General features: G+C 42.5%; 1 protein-coding gene across 3 annotated transcripts in view; it reads left to right on the forward strand.

Annotated features, from left to right (window-relative positions):
- Nucleotides 1-18,498, forward strand: part of SHC2 (SHC adaptor protein 2) — a 708,489-nt gene that overhangs the window by 424,576 nt on the left and 265,415 nt on the right. For all 3 annotated transcript variants that reach the window (XM_069648025.1, XM_069648031.1, XM_069648016.1), the window contains one exon: nt 15,046-15,116. In XM_069648025.1, coding sequence (XP_069504126.1) covers nt 15,046-15,116 — 71 coding nt within the window. The remainder of the gene's footprint in view (nt 1-15,045; nt 15,117-18,498) is intronic.

Below are 18,498 nucleotides of genomic sequence, written 5' to 3' on the forward strand. Positions count from 1 at the left end.
TAAGGTTGCAGGTCTAGAAAACATTGTATAACCCTAGGATGAAATCCTTTGCATTGGCTAATCCAAACTAGGGGTGAGTGGTCTGTAACGAGTGTGAACTTTCGTCACAATAGGTAGTACCTAAAATGGATAATGGCACACTTGACAGCCAGGGCCTCCAATTCCAACACAGAGTAATTTTTTCACGTGGGAACAGCTTGCGGCTGGTGTATAATATGTGAGGTTCAAATTCAATCACAAACCTGGGAGAGGATGGCTCCTAACCCTGTAAGGGAGATATCTGCCTTTAAGACAAACTCCTTAGAGAAGTCGACTACCTTTAGGATTGGGTTCTGACACATCGTCTGCTTCAAGGTGTTATAACATATCTCATCCACGTCATTCCAATTAAGTTTCTGGGGTCGGCATTCTTAAGTTTATCTGTCGGCTGGGCTGTTTTGTCTGAAAAGTTGGGGATAAACATTTTGTAGTATCCATTAACCCGAGAAAAGCTCTAAGATCTTTTTTGGTCTTGGGGGTTGGTGTATATAAGACTGCTTTTACTTTCACATGTTGTGGTTGTACATTCCCGTACCCTACGAAGAAGCCAAGATATTTTATCGCTGGTTAGGCCAATCTGCACTTCGCTGGATTAGCAGTTAGGACAGCATTTCTGAGGACTTTCAAGATGGTATAATGATGGAAGTGATGGTCCTCCCAAGTCTTACTATAATTGACTATGTTGTCAATATAGGCTCCACAGATATCAGAATAGGGCTGTAGGATTGTATCCATGAGGCGTTGGAAAGTGGCAGCGAACCGTGTAGACCGAAAGATAGGACTTTAAATTGGAAGACTTCTAGCAGCATTGAAAACGCAGTATTTTCTTCATCTGGTCCATATACGGGAACTTGCCAATACCCCTTAGTTAAATCTAGGTTAGATTGAAAGGTGGCTGGTCCGAGTTTATCAATTAGGTCACTAATGCGTGCCATGGGACAGGAATCAAAATCTGATATGGCATTAACTTGATGGGAGTCAATACAGAATCTCCAGGAATGGTCAGGCGTAGTGACCAGCACAATAGGAGAGGACCATGGATTTGAGGATGACTCAATATTGTTGGCTTTGAACATTTTGTCGACTTCCTCGATCACTATCTGCTTACGGGCTTCTGGGAGTCTATATGGATTTAAGTGTACCCCTTTAACATTAGATGTTCTGATACAGTGGTATGTTATGTTATGTTATGTTACTTTGCATTTATATAGCCCTTATGTACCATTGGTATGGTCTGAAGGCGCTGGTAGGTTGAACGCCCTCGGAAACCAAAGTTCAAGTCAGTAGAGAGAGTAGAGAGAGTCAAAGGTGCTTGTGAGCACCGGATATGTGTGCAGCTGGTGTGGCATTCGTGTAATAGCTGATCAGGGGTATGTGTTCGTTCTGGCAGGTTTTATCCAGACCGGTTCTGGCTGCGTTAGGACTGAGGAGAACGCCTGGCTGGGGGGTGTGAAACCAGCAGTGATTAGTTAGAGTGATGTGAAGTATGAGGCGGATGTTGGTATGAGAACAGCTATACCGAATGCTGTCATAGTATCTCTGTGTTCTAGTTGAGTGGTGATGTAAAGAGGAGAGTAAGCATGGTGATGTGATAAGATGGTTTACTTGCTCTTTCAAACGTTACCTGTATTCCAAACCATTCATGTATGTTGCGCACTTCTATGCGATCTAGTCCATTCCACGCATTCCAAAACATTCCATGCACTCAGAAACATTCCACGCACTCCAAAACGTTCCACGCACTCCGAAACGTTCCATGCACTCCGAAACGTTCCACGCACTTCCGAAACATTCCACAAGTACTTTTACTCTTCTTGGTTTTTTCGAGAATACATTGGGAAATGAAATGATTCCATCCTATAGGTCTTGTTGGTGTTGAGTATATAGCTTGAAAGGAATTAAATCAAAAATATCTATGTCTTTGTGAACTAGACAGGCTAGTACTTTGGCATGTGTGGCTGACGGGTTCTCTTTCCACTCTTTCAAGAGATTTACAAGACCAGCTTGTTCTCTGAGGTTGGTAAGAGGACCAGTACTTTTTGTTCTATGGAAAAGGATCTTACATTCACTTTCTTGTCATAAGTGGCCTTTTGTTGGCTTTGGGCTTTTTCCATATGAGTACAAACTAAGTCTCGGTTCAACTTCATATGTTCTCGCATTTGGGTAGCAGTTTGCGAGATGGGAATAGGGGCATCCTCTCGTTCTTTACAGGTTTCCTGGAGCATGTTCAGGACATCTTTCGGCTCTCTTCCATAGAGTAATTCAAAGGAAGAAAAACCTGTGGAAGCTTGTTTTTTTTTTCTCACTGTGAATAGTGCCCATGGGATCATTTGGTCCCTGTCTTTCCCGTCCTTGTCTACCAGTTTTTAGAGAAATAGTTTTAAGGGAATCTTTCTACCTTGGGGATGGTACACAGAAGTTCACTAGGTGGTAATGTGGAGTAGCTCTTTGACTTCAGCATAAGCTTGCTCATAAAATTTGAGCCCTGGTCCGTTAGAATTTCCTTGGAAAAATGTACTCTATGGTAGAAGATGTTTAAGGATCTGCTGGGTGTTATTATGTCGCATAGTGAATGCCTCGGGTTATCCGGTTACATAATTCATGATCACAAGGACACATTTATTGTCTAATCTGGAGGTTTCAAACAGTCCAATTATGTCCATACCAATTCTTGAAAAGGGGATTTCTATAATCGGCAATGGATTCAGACGGGCAGGTGATGGGATGTGCATCCAGACCTTTTGACATATCTTGCATGTTTGGATGAAATTTTTGTAGATCAGCATGGCTACCTGGCCAGTAAAATCATCCTACAATATGCACCTGGGTCTTAAATTGTCCTAAATGCCACCCTGTAAGGTGAGAATGCACAATTTCCAGTACAGCCTTTCAGTGGCTTTTGGGTACCACCAATTGTCTTTTTACCATACCCTCTGGGGAGGTTTCTTTTCTGTAAAGCAATCCTTATTTTAGAAAGAAAAAGGGTCTCGCCTTCTCTAAGCCTTCTTCCGGAATAGCCTGTAAAAATGCTTCAGCGAGATCTGGATCATTTCGCTGGGCGAAGGCTAGGTCTGGATAGATGGTGGGTTCCTCTCATTTCCTTCCTTCGATGTTAATTGATTTATCAGCTTCTCCAAAGCCTAAGTTACCTCATTCTGTGTTATCTGGTTCACTTTCTTTAAACAGAGGAAACAGAGATCTTTCCATAATTCCCTGGGCAATTTGATCTCCCCGATGTACCTCAAAACGGATCTCACCATGGTTTTGTGATAGAAACGTCACATCTTCCCTAAAGTCGGGATCAATAATGGCTGCTAAAACCTCTACCCGAACGTACACGCTAGGACAGACTTTGGGGTCAGTCGAATATAACACCCTGTAGGGGGTATCAAAACTAAGTTTGTCGGAATCATCCCTCTTTTCCCAGGGGGAATGGTAGCTTCCCTACTGCTACAGATATCAAACCCTATTGATTCCTTGGTGGTGATGGAAGGGCTTGAGGCTCTCTGACTAAGTTTATGAAATTGTAGGGTTCCCCAATTAGTTTCAATTGAGTCACATCCCATTCTAAAACCATGTAAGGAACTCAAGGTGGCAACAGAAAAGACAGCCACAAGTGATTACAGTTCAAGGGTGTTTATTAAACTGTAAATGAAGGGTGGAAAAATGCCTAAGCTAAACCTAAATCTAAGATGGGTCAAGCGTCGAGCATCAAATGAAAAACAAGGCATTCCTTCTGGCGTCTTGTCAAAATAAGGGCCATACTAAAAAAAAAGTATTGCCAATTCCTTACAGCTAATTACAAAAAGAGTGTGGGATAGGGTTACAATAAATAAAGAAGTGTTCTCAAAGAATACGTCAGGATGTGATTGCCAGGGTTCTCCCTTCCCCATGTTTTGAGCACAGGACATGGCAATTTCCTAAGCACAGCACACACCCAAGCTTTCCCAGCACGAGCCGACAGTTCTACAGCAGCTATCAGGTTATTCGATGGTTAATTCTCTTTTCAATAAAAGTCTTTTGCATTCGAGTGCCTGATATTCTCAACAAACAAACACAAAGTTCTGTTCCAAGAAAACTTTGGGTGATGGCTTCACTCCTGGGTCCCCCTCTTCTGGGAGCTGACACTTCACAAGTCGTTTTCAACAAATCAAAACAGTTCCTTTCTCAGTGAACTTTGGGTGATGACTTTTCACCCCTGGATCTCCCTCGGCCATGCTCGGACCCCAAATGATAAGGGGCACTTCACTTACCCTGGTCTTTTACTACTTCTTCCTTTCACAAATCGTAATGTCTTTTCAAACAATGCAGTGTGGACTTTGCTCGATTGTGCTCGCTCTTGCCAATCTTTGTAACACACTGTTCATGCGCTCATTTCATCAAGCGGGATTCAGTTTCTTCAGTTTCACAATCATCTGTCGGTTAAAGACTTTCGACGGTACAGAGGATTTTACAAGACCCCTGTATGACCACTTTGACCTCTTCTCGCCTTTTACTAAGGCTTTCTGGTTATGGTTGTTCTAACATTGGGTAATCGGCCAGAGTTTCCTGCATCAACACCCACGTGGTGCCGGACTCCTCTGTTGCTGGTTTTCCCCCTCTACTCTCAACAGTATCTTTTTACCTTTCAAAGTTCCAATTAGCCGTTGGCTTCTTTTCATTTAACACAGATCAGTGTCTTATCTATACTCCCCTTGACTCACGGGCTGTGATGAACCGGTCTGCTTTCTTTTCCTCAGAGTCAAGGTTGATACCGCAGAGACCTATGTCTCTCCCCAGCTTGGCTATCAGCAGCGGAGGGTCTCATGTGCCATAGACATCTGCTGCAACACACGTTGGCTATTGTTCGCTGTCTTGGGTTTCCATCTCCAGAGGTTTCATGGGCCTTTGTCGGAAAGGGCAAGGTCGCTACTCTCCTTGTCATCCCCTCGGCATGCGTTGAACTGCTGGGCTCAGTTAGCTCTCACGTTGTGCGGTCTGCCTTGCTCGTCCTGTGCTCTTGTGCTCCACCTTATATCCCTGTGGGGAAGGCAAAGGGTGGTCAGGTGTGTGTGATTCCAATCAATTGCCTGACTTTGCCTGACCCTTGTTTCGGCACATGTCATGTAAACGGCTCTGGTATTAGTCCATTGTCTTTCATATTGTGCAAAAGTATTCCTGTGGAAAAGGGGGGGTGGCAGTGTTTTGGAACATCCTACGTGGTAGGATGGAGAAAAGGTTTTGAAATAAGGGGGATACTGTGTCTCACCCATTGGTGTCCCACTCCCCCTCCCCACGGAACCCCCCTCGCAGTGATCCTCCTTCACTGGTCCACCAACAGGAACTGGATCCAATAGCGAGGGCTGTGTTCTGGCCACCTGGATGACAGATCCCTGGGGACTAGCTAAGGAGACATCTTCAGGTTTCTCACAGAGGGGAGAGGAAATGGGTTCCTCTTAACTGCCGCCACCCTCCTCTGTGTTTGGACTTGCTCTGGCATCCACCCTCATAGCATTCCCACCTCCGGTTGAGAGGGTTCCTATCCCTGTGCCTTACCATATATTCCAGAAGTAATTCCACAAGACATACTGGTGGATTATGGTACATTAGTTTGGCTGTCATTCCAAAGGAATTTACCATCAAACTCATATTGAGTTTAATAGTCTCCAGCACACATATAAGGGATATAGTACAGCTTACTTGAAAGGTATACAGTACCTAGCCTACTTGTAAGCAATACAGTGTCCCAAACAGTTTAAACCATCTCATTATCTTCATTATGTCCCTGTTTACAGCTCCCAAGGCCTCTCAGCCTTCTCACCATCAGTACTTGGCCAGTCTGCCAAGTTGGCCCAAGACTTTGAATGATTCTTGCTCTGCCAGTCTGTATCTGTGGTCCAGATGCATGCTCCTATGGTTTGCTGGCTTCTGGAGAACTGCTTATCCTTGCCTCTTACCTGTTTTTGGTAGGCTTGTGCCTTCACTTTTTCAGAGCTTTTGGTTTGGTTCTATTCATCTGATGATTTTGCTGGGTCCATTCCCTAAAACCTGGCATTTACAAGCGCAGAAAGTCCTCGTTGGGGCGGATATCACTGTAGCATTGTTAATGGGAAATCCAGATAAAGCAAAGACCAAAATATGGGAAAATGATTGGATTAACACAAGAGCAGCATGCTTTCAGTATAAGAGCTTTGCAGACAACCCATTTCAATTGAAATTCTACAGTTCCCCTGCAACCTACTTGTTGAAATTTCCTAATTTGCAACATTGAGACGACTTTCTGCAGTTCAGACTTAACCTTTGGGCAACCAGAGAAGTTCTATGTAAAAGGCGCATGTTTGAATTGAAAGATGCAAAATGTCGGTTTTGCGAGTCTGCGAGAGAAATGCTCAAACATCTTTGTACGGAATGTATTGCACTAGTTGCGCAGAAAACTCTCCATTTCAAACATTTATTTCCAGATCACTGTGGCATGACAAACGATAGTTTATGGGACCTATTATTTCACACCATGAGGAAAGATGTAAAATACACAATTCTTAATTTGTTACCTAACATTAGCATAAAGAAAAAATAACACAGTGTTACGCGGGAATAATGTTAGTAATAATGGAATCATTTCTTTTGTTTTAGATTCATATAGTTTGTGATAATGTTTATCTTGTGGATTTGTTATTCTTGTGTTATGATTTTATCATAGGTTTTTAATTGAGTGACATGTTTTATATGTTTGATATGTTTTAATGTTGTTGTATGTACAAAGGTCTTGATATATCATGACCAAACCAACTAATAAAAAAAAAATTAAAAAAAGAAATCAAATGAAAGAACATTGATTTTCTTTTTCGTAAATCGGCCAAAGCTAATTTTTTGTTTTCAACCTCAGTGTTTTTTATTCACTATTTTAACATAGAGCCCTTTAACCAGGTCTCTATGAGATACACTGCAATAAAAACACTTGAAAAATGAAGAATACTGAAAATGAAGAGGTAAAAACATTTACTGAAAATAAGGTAAAGCTGAAGAAAGCAAATACATGCTAACTTTAACATTTAACTCTAATTAAATCCTAAAATAGATTAAAATAAAAAGCGAACGACTCCTGTTTAGGATCAGGATGGTTCAGCGTGGTTAGGGATGCAGCGCATGATGAAATGGTGGTTGGAGTTTTCAAGGCTTTCCCACATTTGTAAAGTATACTTCAAAGCTGAAAAAGACACGTGCAAAAATGGGCGTTATGGGGTTAGCTGGGGATGATCTGCAGGATTCCCTTAGCACTGCTACTTCAATCAGAAATGAGAACACATTTTTAAAACTAATACATATATTTGTACATAATTCGTTTTTTAAGAAAACAATGTAAAATAGCACGTATTTGTACTTTTTTCATTTAAATTGTCTTTATTTGTACTGTTCATGCAACTTTTAATGCCAAATTAGTTATTTGTACTTTTTAATTATTACAGATTTATTTTCATTTGGGGATACTGTAGTATGCTTGAATGTATGGATGCGTGTGTGATGTCATGTAGAATGTAAATGTTTCACTGTAGTCGAGAAAGTGAAGGGAATGATGACTGTTGAGAGATCACCAAGTGAAAGGAGGACACTCTGCTGCATTGCATGACTTAAAAAATATAGCTTAACTCACCTCAATGCAGCCTCTGCCTGATACTTCAATTGTGGCGACTATCGCTCCCAGCATAAATCCACGCTTTGTCTGAAGACTGCATCCTGTGCTGCTGCATTTGTGCTGTATTGTCAGCGCTGCATTTGCTGGTAAGGCTTTAAACGTAGTTCTCATGTTCCCCTGGCATGGCATCTGCTTTATTTGGGGCAATTCTGAGGTGTTTCGGGGAGGATTTCTGGGGCCCCTGCGCTCCAGCGGCATTGCCGTAGAAGTTGTGATGATGCTACATTGTGATGACGATCAGGTACAATCACATCTATTCAGTGATAATGCAGGATACCTAAAAGGGTTTGTCCATAAAATACTACTTGTGTATGGGTCAAGGCCAATTGTGCATATGGTGAGGTCTATTCCCATAATCCTGAGGGATCAAGTAAGAAAGATCTGTTGAAACTGGAGCAAGAAAGGATAATTGAAAGAATTGAATCATCGGAATGGGTGTCTCCACTGCTAGTGGTTGCAAAGCCAAATGGCAAGTTGAGAATGTGTGTTGATCTTCGGTCCCTGAACAGATGTGACAAATCTGATTGCCATCCCCTTCCGAATATTGCTGAAACATTTTCTAAGCTAGGGGACGCTTGGTTGTTTTCATCACTTGATCTTACTTCAGCATATCATCAGATAAAGTTGCATCAGGAGTCCAAACAGCTGACAGCTTTTATTACACCTGAAGGGCTTTTCTAGTTCATGAGAAATCCTTTTGGCCTAATGACAGTGGCATCAGTCTTTCAAAGAATAATGCACCAGGTATTTAAGTATGAGCAAGGAGTAATCTGCTTCCAGGACGATCTACGGTATTTGGCCAAGATCAAGAAACAAATGATTGCAGGTTGAAAAACGTAATGCACATGCTAGTCGAAAAGGGGCTCAACTTGAGTGTAGAAATTTGCAGATTTAACAAGGAAGAAATTGAGTATCTTGGTCATAAAGTATCAGCAAATGGAGTGAATGTAAAACAAAAACTAGTGGTTAAAATGAAAAGAGTGGCAGAACCAAGTAAAAAGGAACAGTTACGTTAATTCCTGGGCATGGCTGACTTTTATTAAATGTTCATGCAACACTTTGCTGACAATAATGTAAATATGAGGGCAGTACTTTAAGAATAAGTCCCCTATTAAATGGTCGGGGCAATGTGCATCAGACTTTACTGACGTCAAAATGGCTTTAGAAAACACTCCTTCTCTGCAGCACTTTAAATTTGGAAGAAAACCACTATTACCACAGACACAAGCAATACAGGATTTGGTGTGGTTTTCATGCAGATGGAAAGAAGTGAAGAAAATGTGATCGATTTTGCCTCTCGGTTACTTAAAGGAGCAGACCCCAACTACTCCAATATTGAAAATGAACTTCTGGCAATACAATCAGTGGTTGGAAAGTTTAGAACATTTCTATGGGGTTCGTGCTTCAAGATGCAAACAGATCATAAACAACTAAAAGAAACATTGCAGAAGAATGGATTGGATGGAGTGTCAACCAGGATAAGGTGTTGGGTTGTGGGACTCCAAGAGTATCATTTTGAAGTTGAATTTGTTCCAGGAAAAAGGAACATTTCAGCAGACTGCTTGTCGTGGCTCGCTATGGATGTTGAGAATGAGGAAGATGAAAGGCAAAGTGAATGGGCCTCATTACGACCCAGGCGGTAAGTTACTGCCTGGGCCGTGACTTTACCACCATGGCGTAAACTATGTTTACGCCATGGTGGTTGGCGGACTTACCGCCCCATTCCGACCTTGGCGGGGCGGTAAGTCCCCAATCCCCATTTACCCTTCCCCATTCCCATTTTTGCCCCATAGGGCATAATGGGAGAGGGAAAGGCGTTAATTACGCCACCGTAAATTACGGTGGCGTAATTAACTCCATGGTCCCTTAGCGCCATGGATTTTAACACCTGCTAAAAGCAGGTGTAAAATCCGCCATGGCGCTAAGGGACCTCGTACTCAGGCGGTAAGGGTCGGCGCTGTTTACGCTGCCGTAAACCCCTTACCGCCTGGGTCGTAATGAGGCCCCATGTGTTTTGTATATGGAGCAAAAGATGATTGGGAAAAAGGAATGTATGGCTCAGGATGTGGTGTTAGGAAAGTTGAGGGATGAACTTAAAGAAATGGGTATGATCATGAAGAAATGTGTGTTGGGATCGGAAATGGAAGAATTATGGATGGTGAGGGCTGAGTTGCATGTAATGGATGAATATGTGCTGAGAGGAGACAGAGTTATATCACCCACAGGCATCAGGAAGAGAATTGTTGGAATTGCCCATGAAGGGCATCAAGCAATTTTAAAAAACAAAGCAAGCAGTTTGTGCGGAATATTGGTGCCCAGGATTTGACATAGAAATTGAGCGTGTTGTAAGGAACTGTGTATCTTGTGTAATAAGTGAAAAGAATTTGGTAGCGAGAGTGACGTCACAATGCCTGCTGCTTCAGCCAGAGAAGTTAATTTTTTTAAAAACATCTATTTATTTATTTCTATAGCGCCGGTGCCCACAAGCATCAGGGCCCATTACACATACACAGGGAACAACAGGAAAGAAGACGGGACAATAGAGCATGTTTACTGGGCCTGAGTTAGTTACTTTACAAAGTTCCTAACCGTTGGATAAGTCCTTCATTTGAACAACAGTGTCTTCAATTTCTTTCTATAGGATAGGTAGTTAATTAAAGCCGCTAGAAGCTTTTGAAATTCCTTGCTTGTCAAACAATTTTCCGTGACACTTAACAGCGAGACCCTGTTCAGATTTGATAAATGCGTTTCTGTGGCATTGTGAAAAGTGAGCGAGTGTGCACTTTGTTGTAGCATTGGGGCTAGAAAGTGCCATCATTTTCTGCTTGTTGGGGTCAATAATAGCAATGGGGGAACACATTATCTGCAGACATTGAGATCTGTTATATTGTGCTGATGACATGGGGCGATTATCTATGCTTTTCATGCCGGTCTGATATCACAGAGAGTATATCGCTCGCTTTGACATCTTTGCAGCGCCTGCTGACGCAGGTTTGAATGCTGGCAGGACCAAACTCAGACCTTTCATCCTTCGGAGGTCGATAACTGAGCACCACACACCGTGGGTAATAATAAGCAGCGCTCAGATACCTGAGGGTTCGTAGCGCTATATAAATACTAATTTATTATTATTATTATTATTAGGATCATGCTCTGATGGCAACAATGTCCAGACGTGGGACTATCATGTACTTAAATGGAGCCTTTGCTCGATTTAAAATCATGGGTGTTTTCACTGATGGGCATTTTCAGATATTTTGGGGACCACTTGAAAACTAATACTGATTCATTAGTATGGTATTTTGGATAAGGCATATATGGTCAGTTTTGGTCAGTACTAGCAGTGGCCCCACTGTGGCGGTACACCAATTACAAACATATTTTGGTAATTAGGGTTCTGATCAAATGTCTTTGCACATTTCCAACACATAACATAATACCTCCCTACTCTAGCTTTAAATGCAGCCTGTTTTTTTTTTTTTTTTAACATATTCTACTGTCACAAAGTGCCTGTCCAGTGGGGCATTTGACATTCATTTGTCCAACAGTTGTATGGGGTGTAACCCCAAACACAGTGCAAATGTAACAGAAACAGTGTTATTTAAAATCCACCATGCAGTCCTCATTCTCTCAATAAATCTTTGTGATGTGCCCTTATTTTTTGAGGGTGGTCCACAAACCCTCGTAAGATTAAATATTTAGAAGGTATGGATCGCTGACTAATATTGCTGAAACACTGTGCTTTGGTAAGAATACTGTATTATTACAATACATGAACGTTTATTTTGGGAGTACCCTTAAAGTCCTACAAATATATGTTTAAATCCCATTACATTATGACCATATTTACTCACCCTTTGAACTCGAAAAGTTAGAATTTGCCTCTTGTGAATTGCTTTGATTGGGATCCCTCTATGATTGTGACATGATGCTTTAAAGAAGACCATCTGCCTACATTGTTTACAAATATTCATGGGGTAAACCTAATTGTTAACTATTACAGATCAACAAATGTATTGTGTGCGTTACAATCTGACAAATGTGAATACTATTTGATATATACATTTTTAAATGTTTGCTTTAGGGGGCCATGAAACCCCAACAAAAATTCCTGGCTACGTGTCTGATGGACCCTGACCAAACTCCTTGTTGTACTTGGCAGGCTGAACAGAGTCTCCCATCCTCGTCTGAAACAGGTCTTTGTGATCACTGCACATTTTTATACTGTGCATTACAAAATAGCGATGTTTAGGTTTGTTTTGTTTTACCCCATTTCACTGCATGTAGGGGGGAGTCCCTGCAGCCCCCATCTGCCCCTCATATTTATTATTAACTTACCCATCCCCCCCATATATATATAGATGCATTGGAATGGAGCTTTAAATATTCGCCATTGTGGGATGCGCAGTGATGATCTGCACAGTAGTTGTCCTATACTGTCTGGAAGAGCCTACGTCTAGCCACAGCTAGAACCAAATTTCGCATACAGGAAAGACATTATTTTCCTGTAAGTAAAATCTTTTCATATCATTGATGGAGGTAGCGCAGACCATGATACTGTTGCCAGTTTACCTGGTGCTTCAAAAGATGTCATTTATACAAGTGTGCTGAGCCTGCAATGAGCACTGTGGTTGCACGGATAAAGTGTTTACAGTCCACTACTTCCCAAATGTGCAGATATGAACGTGGAAAGCAGAGTTACAACAACCATGTTCCCCTGGTGAGCAAATTGTACTGAGCGGAGACAAAGTTTGATGCACCCCACATGCTTAATATTACCAATGAAAGTGAAAAATGAAAAGTTAAAACACTTACTCAGCATGTTCTGAAATTGAGATCCTTAGAGTAACAAATCTGAAAAAAAAGATTGCCTGAACTGCATTCAGAATAACAAACCAATCAAGATGGATTCCCTCTGGCCATCAGGCAGTTTACGTGAAAAACTTGACTGGTCTTTCGTTGGTCTCCTTGCTGTACACTGTAGTTGTAATCACAGGGTACTTAGGTGATTACATTGATCCTTACCCCTTGGTTGTAAGCTTGTTCTCTGAACTGGGCAACAGGACAACCACCAAGCCTCCAACCCTGAGGTGCCTCAGCTATACTCCAGGATAATACAGTCCTTTCTGTTTCTCTTGGTTGACCAACAACTCCTGTTGGGTGAGGCATGAGATGGTCCTAAACTACTGCAGGGCTACCTGGATGAATGCTTTGACCTCGCCTGCTTGGTCATCGCCTCCTTTCCATTCTTCCTTCAGTATATCTAGGACGTTGCAGGGCCCCCGACCAACCCAAAAAGGGAGAAACCAGTTGATGCCTGTGGTATTTTCGGTGCTGGGATCAGATCCCATGGAAGTAGTTTGTCCCAGTGTTGTGCGTCCTCATACACCAGTTTCCAAAGAAACCTCTTTCAGGCCTGGTTAATGCACTCCACGAGGCCATTAGTTTGGAGGTGATAAATGGAGGTGCGAAGGGTCTCAACCTGCACAATCTTTTTAGCTCAGCTATGATTCATGACATAAAGGCATGCATTTTGGGGGGTGAAGGAACAGTCCTATTCCAGGTCAGGTATGGGGCGCAACCCATACTTTTATCAGCCAAAAGATCAGCCAAATGAAAGAAGAAATTGATCAACAATAGAGCTTGAATTTATGACCATACAAAGGGCCATGTAGGCACTAAAGTTTGACCTAATAGGGCACACATTTGCATCAGTCATTAATCCTGCCCCTTGACTTGGCTGGCCAGGTAAAAAGATCCAGAGCAATAATATAATGTGGTAGTTCTTTGCTTTCCAGTCATTCACCTTCTTGATCGTCCACTGAGAATCCCACCAACAATCCAGTGTAGATTACTTCAGCCAGTACCCACTTGATGAGGGATCCCGGGGCCAAGGGAAAGAGGAGGAGAGATGCGACAAGATCACCTGCTAACTCTGGGGACAATTGGGGAGGAGATTCAGAGGGCTGGGTACCACCTACAGCTTGTGGGTGTTGGGCCCAGCGGTAGTATGAGGAGGATCCTTTGGAAACCTTAAACTGGTTCCCAAACAAACTTGTCCTCAGCATAGTGCATGAGACAGCCACATTTGCACATCACATGCAAGTCTTAGAGGTACCATCATGTTCCACCTCAGTGGCCTGTCAGGGCAGTTCACCCCTTGAAGCTTAGAGCCTGACCACAATACCTGTTGTGCTTGGCAGCCTAATAATCATGTCTTCCCACCCCCTGTCTGAGAGAGTTTAAAGCAGGGGAAGAATAAGAACATTATAAATACAGCCAGCACCAGTTGCTGAGTGTGTATTGCTGTAGCAAGTTGTGCCTGCTGATTGCAGGGCTCTGGAGCATGATATGAGGAATGTGGAGGATTGGAGGCTGTTGGAGACAAGGGGAGGAGAACAATCTAGGAGAAGTTGTTAGGGATTGGAGGAGGTGGTAAACACAGGAGGAGGCTGTGTAAATAAGTGAAGGATTTGGTTGTACTGTAAGCCGGGAGTGAGATTTTGGAGGAAATGGTAAAAGAAGGCGGGAATTTAGACTTGGAGGTGACAACAGTCGAAGGAGTTGGTAGGACTTCGGAGGAAGAAGTAACATCGGGAGAGGGTATTGGCCCAAGGAGAAGGTTGGGGCAGGAGGAGCTGCTGACAAAGTCAGCAAGAATAGGAAGTCCCCAGTGGGCCAGGTGAGCCCTAGGCAGTATGAGATGGTCACAGGAGGAACACAGTTGGAAAAGACAGTCATTATCAGATCAGAGCCATGCGGGTAAAGGAGGTCCAGGGATACAACCCTGAAGGTGAAGAGGGAGTTTATGTACTAGAAATTGGTAAGGGGCACTCCTGGCTCCACGTCGAGTTGTGCTTATATCTCATGGATGCAATACAGCAGGAAGTGAAGGAGCCGTGTCAAGCAGCGACCTAGGGACTTGTTCCTAGAGGTGGACAGAACAGCAAAGAGTATGGGACCCAGGAAAACCTGGAATGTGGCATGCTAAAGGCGAGATTTGTACATCGAAGACTTTCAGTTGCTGTTTGATCTTGTGTTAAGGTTTTTGTAAAAATAAGAGACTAGAAACCATATCTTTTGAGTCCAGTCATTTGTGCAATCCACAAAACCTCCATGGAAGTGCATTATTTGCCACTGTGTAGATAATCATCAGATCCTAGAAGCCTGTCAGCCTGTGGGTAAGAGAGGTGGCATTGTACTGCAGACACAGTGGGAGCTACATAGGTTTATCATCAGAGGCAGACAGTTGGGATCTGAGAGCTGAATGTATCAGAAATGCTGTCACTCTTCTATTCTTTTGGTCAATGTTGAAACGTATCTTTTTTTTCCAGTACATGGGCTGCATCGAGGTTCTGAGGTCAATGAGGTCCCTGGATTTTAACACGCGCACTCAGGTCACAAGGTAAGACCAGTGTTTTTCATCTTTTTCCTCTTTAATACTGAGATTAGCAAGTGCAAATCATGGAAGGTTTACAGCACCTTACTGTTACTCACACCTGTTACCCAGGTCTCAATATGAAGGGCAATGAATAACAGCGATAGAAGATGCTCTTGTTTCCCATCTGACTCTGGTAGATGATAACAGAGTGGTGTATTATGCCCCTGGCCATGGTCAAAAGGCAGGCAAGACATACTTTTGTGCAAGGTATTTTGGCTCAGTTGTTTAATTATTTTTCTGGTTGCCCTGCTATTCCCTCACCATATACATTGAAGGCGTGGGATGGGATGAGGGGAGGAATTTGATGATTTGTTCTTGTTAAATTTTCTGAATTTAAGGTCAAATAGAATGGAATGGGCCACCTCCTAGGACTTGGAGGTGGACGCAAAACAAGACATACAGAGAAACAGCTTGAGATGCCAGCCAAAAGTGCTAAAGGTACTGAGTGGAGATGCAGGAATCCAGGCACAGGATAGAAAAGATGACTGTAGTCGTTCATTAACGCCATAACCTAGAATTTAAGGTATTTGCACACAACATGGAATGGAGAAATTCCCTGGGTATAGGGAATTCTCTTCCGAGTAGGCTTGTTGCACTTCCGGTGGATGTAGCCCTTCTCCCGGGAACCCACTTGCTCCAGAAGAACACACATAGGCTTAACTCCAGTCAGTTCCACTCTCGGGACCTCCTCTAAGTCTTGAGGCATTAGCATTCTTTTAGTTGCTAAAAAATTCATATTGAGGTCATGGAAATCAAGTACTTCATTTAACATTGATGACTGGGTGGAGGAGCTACTTACTGTTTCAACATATGAAAAAGCCATTTACAAACTCACTGGTGACATTGAAAAATTTTGGGACATTTGGAGCTGCTTTCTTGATGCATATGGATAAACCTGATCTTTGATCTGGGGTATTATGTACTTACCCTTGAACACTCATAATCTGTATAATACCTGTAGTTTGTGTGATGGTTTTTGTAATGCCCTTTTGTCTGAGGTATAGTATTTTGCATTGAAATTTTTGGTTTATGTCTTCTACTCCTACGCTCTTATTCTCTTTCTTCCTTTTCTTTTTCTTTTTCTTCTTTTCCTTTCTTCCTTCTTGTTCTATTTTTGATGTTTATATGTTTGGATTGTTTATGGCGAATTGATTACTTTGCTTTCACTTGGTTGATATGTGTGAATTTCATGGACTGCTGTTCATTTATTTATGTTTGCTTACTGTGAAAATAAAAAATTTAAATTTCTTTTAGTTTCTTCAGTCAATCTCCAGGGACGGGGGTGGAAGAATATGTTGAATGGGAAACTGTGGGCATTCTAATCGGTGACAAGAATCTTTTTTACTGAAAACATTGCATGAAATTGGCGGCCTTCTCTATTGGCCATGTATTGTTATTTGGTGACATAAACACTATCAAGCATCCTCCTATGGAACATTCGAGAAATGAATGTTTCTGTGAAATACCCTCCTTGGCCTGGGAATGTGTGGAGGGGAATTCAATAAGAGGACCACGACCGTAAGCTCCTTTCAAACAACCAAAAAGTTTAGTCAAGATCAGATTATATTAAACTAAGTGCAGGGATTCTGTCTGAGATGGCACATTCTCCTATTGGGGACACAATGGTGTCAGTAACTATCCAGTCATCTGATTTTCATGATCCGGAGCAAAGGGCCAGGTGGATTATAATTATTATTATTATTATTATTGTTATTAGGCTATTTAATGAACATGGACCTAGCTTTGGGAAACAACAAATCCCTTTACTAGTCGTAGGGGGAAGGACATGGTGAGGAAAGCAGCAACACATGGGAGTGGGAGCTAACAACGGGAGAGAGGGAGAGCAGGTGATTTGGGGCGCAAGTGCTCTACAAGCAACCAGTGGAGGGATAAGGGGGGATCAGATCACCCAGTCCCAGGTTAGGTGGGGAGAGGAGGGTGGGTGGACCTAGGTATAAGTCAGAAGAAATTCATTGAGGAGGAGGGTCTTGAGCACCTTCAAGAAATGTGTAAGCGAGGGAAAAACTCTAGTGTTGCTCAGGAGCAGGTTTGAGAGACTGGGGTCATGAAAAGAGAAGGTCTGTCTTTTGGTTCTTTCCTTCCTGCAATGGCGGAGTTCAAATCTTAATACGTCCTTACTTCTGGTGGACCGTAGGCCTCTGAAGATGCTGAGTTTCTCATTGAGGTAGCTTGGTGACTTAAGGGTGACAGGCTTGTAGATGATACAGCAGGATCTGAAGATGATGCCTGCTTGCAGTTGGAGCCAGTGCAGTTTGATGAGGGTCAGAGTGATGTGGTCGAGAAGCCAGAGTCCTTGGATGAGTCAGGCTTCAGAATGTAGGACTCATTTCAGGGTTTTCAAGATAGTTCCAGAATGGAAGGTGGATGAATAAATGAGTGCTGAGGGATCCTTAGCTGAAAGTTAACATTTGCCAAAACATACAAAAGTAATTAGTTTGAATAGAGACGGTATGGTTTTCCATGCAACCTTGTGGGAAGCTGCAGATGTGATAAATAGAGAATACATGATTACATTCACAACTGCCTGGAATAAAGAAGAGTGGCCAAGTGGGCAGATCTTGCAAGCCATTTAAAACATCTGGCGACTGAAAATAAACATTCAGGGTCCCACAGGACATATTGAAAATCTAGACATAAAGAGGATAGCTTAGGCTGCCACTTACAGATACAAATGGGTACACATTGAATAAGTAGAAGATCACTTAAAAGGGAAATAAATCGGATCTTCTGCTAACACACGCATTTCATGAAACCGCAATTGCATTAAGAAAGTTGTTAATGAGACGGTCAGGGCTCCACTGACTAATATACCTTGCATGCAGTGAAGGCCTTTGATGTGTTCCATGCTTCGAGGGTGCCAAAACACCAAACCTACAGGAGGAGTCCATGGTCAGTCTTGAGGCCCTAATGACAGTAGACACAGCCAAACAGATCACCAATGCATCTCTAGCGTGCTCGGGCCTCGGCACTAATGGATTCCTCACATCCTTTTAAAATAAGGTGTTGGCTGGGCACCTACAGGATTTAAAAAAACATTTTTATTTTTTGTGAAGGATATGAATATCATGATGGAATTGGCCCCCACACTCTTAGCCAAGCAGAAAATTGACAAGTCCATTGGTTTGCTAAATGCATACATCTTTCCGAATATCTTTCCTGGAAGCCTTGAGGAGATTAACCCTCAGTTGATCAAACCAGATCTGAAGAACATGCAGCAAGTCATTTACGCAGGGGAGATTGCAGACATACTTTCCCTTTATTATTATTATTACTTTTAATGTGCAACACACCCAGAGGCATCAGTGAGGCGTGAGAGGGCAGCCAG

This window comes from Ambystoma mexicanum, chromosome 1p, assembly GCF_040938575.1.
Source record: "Ambystoma mexicanum isolate Mex_15411 chromosome 1p, UKY_AmexF1_1, whole genome shotgun sequence".
Lineage (NCBI taxonomy): Eukaryota > Metazoa > Chordata > Amphibia > Caudata > Ambystomatidae > Ambystoma > Ambystoma mexicanum.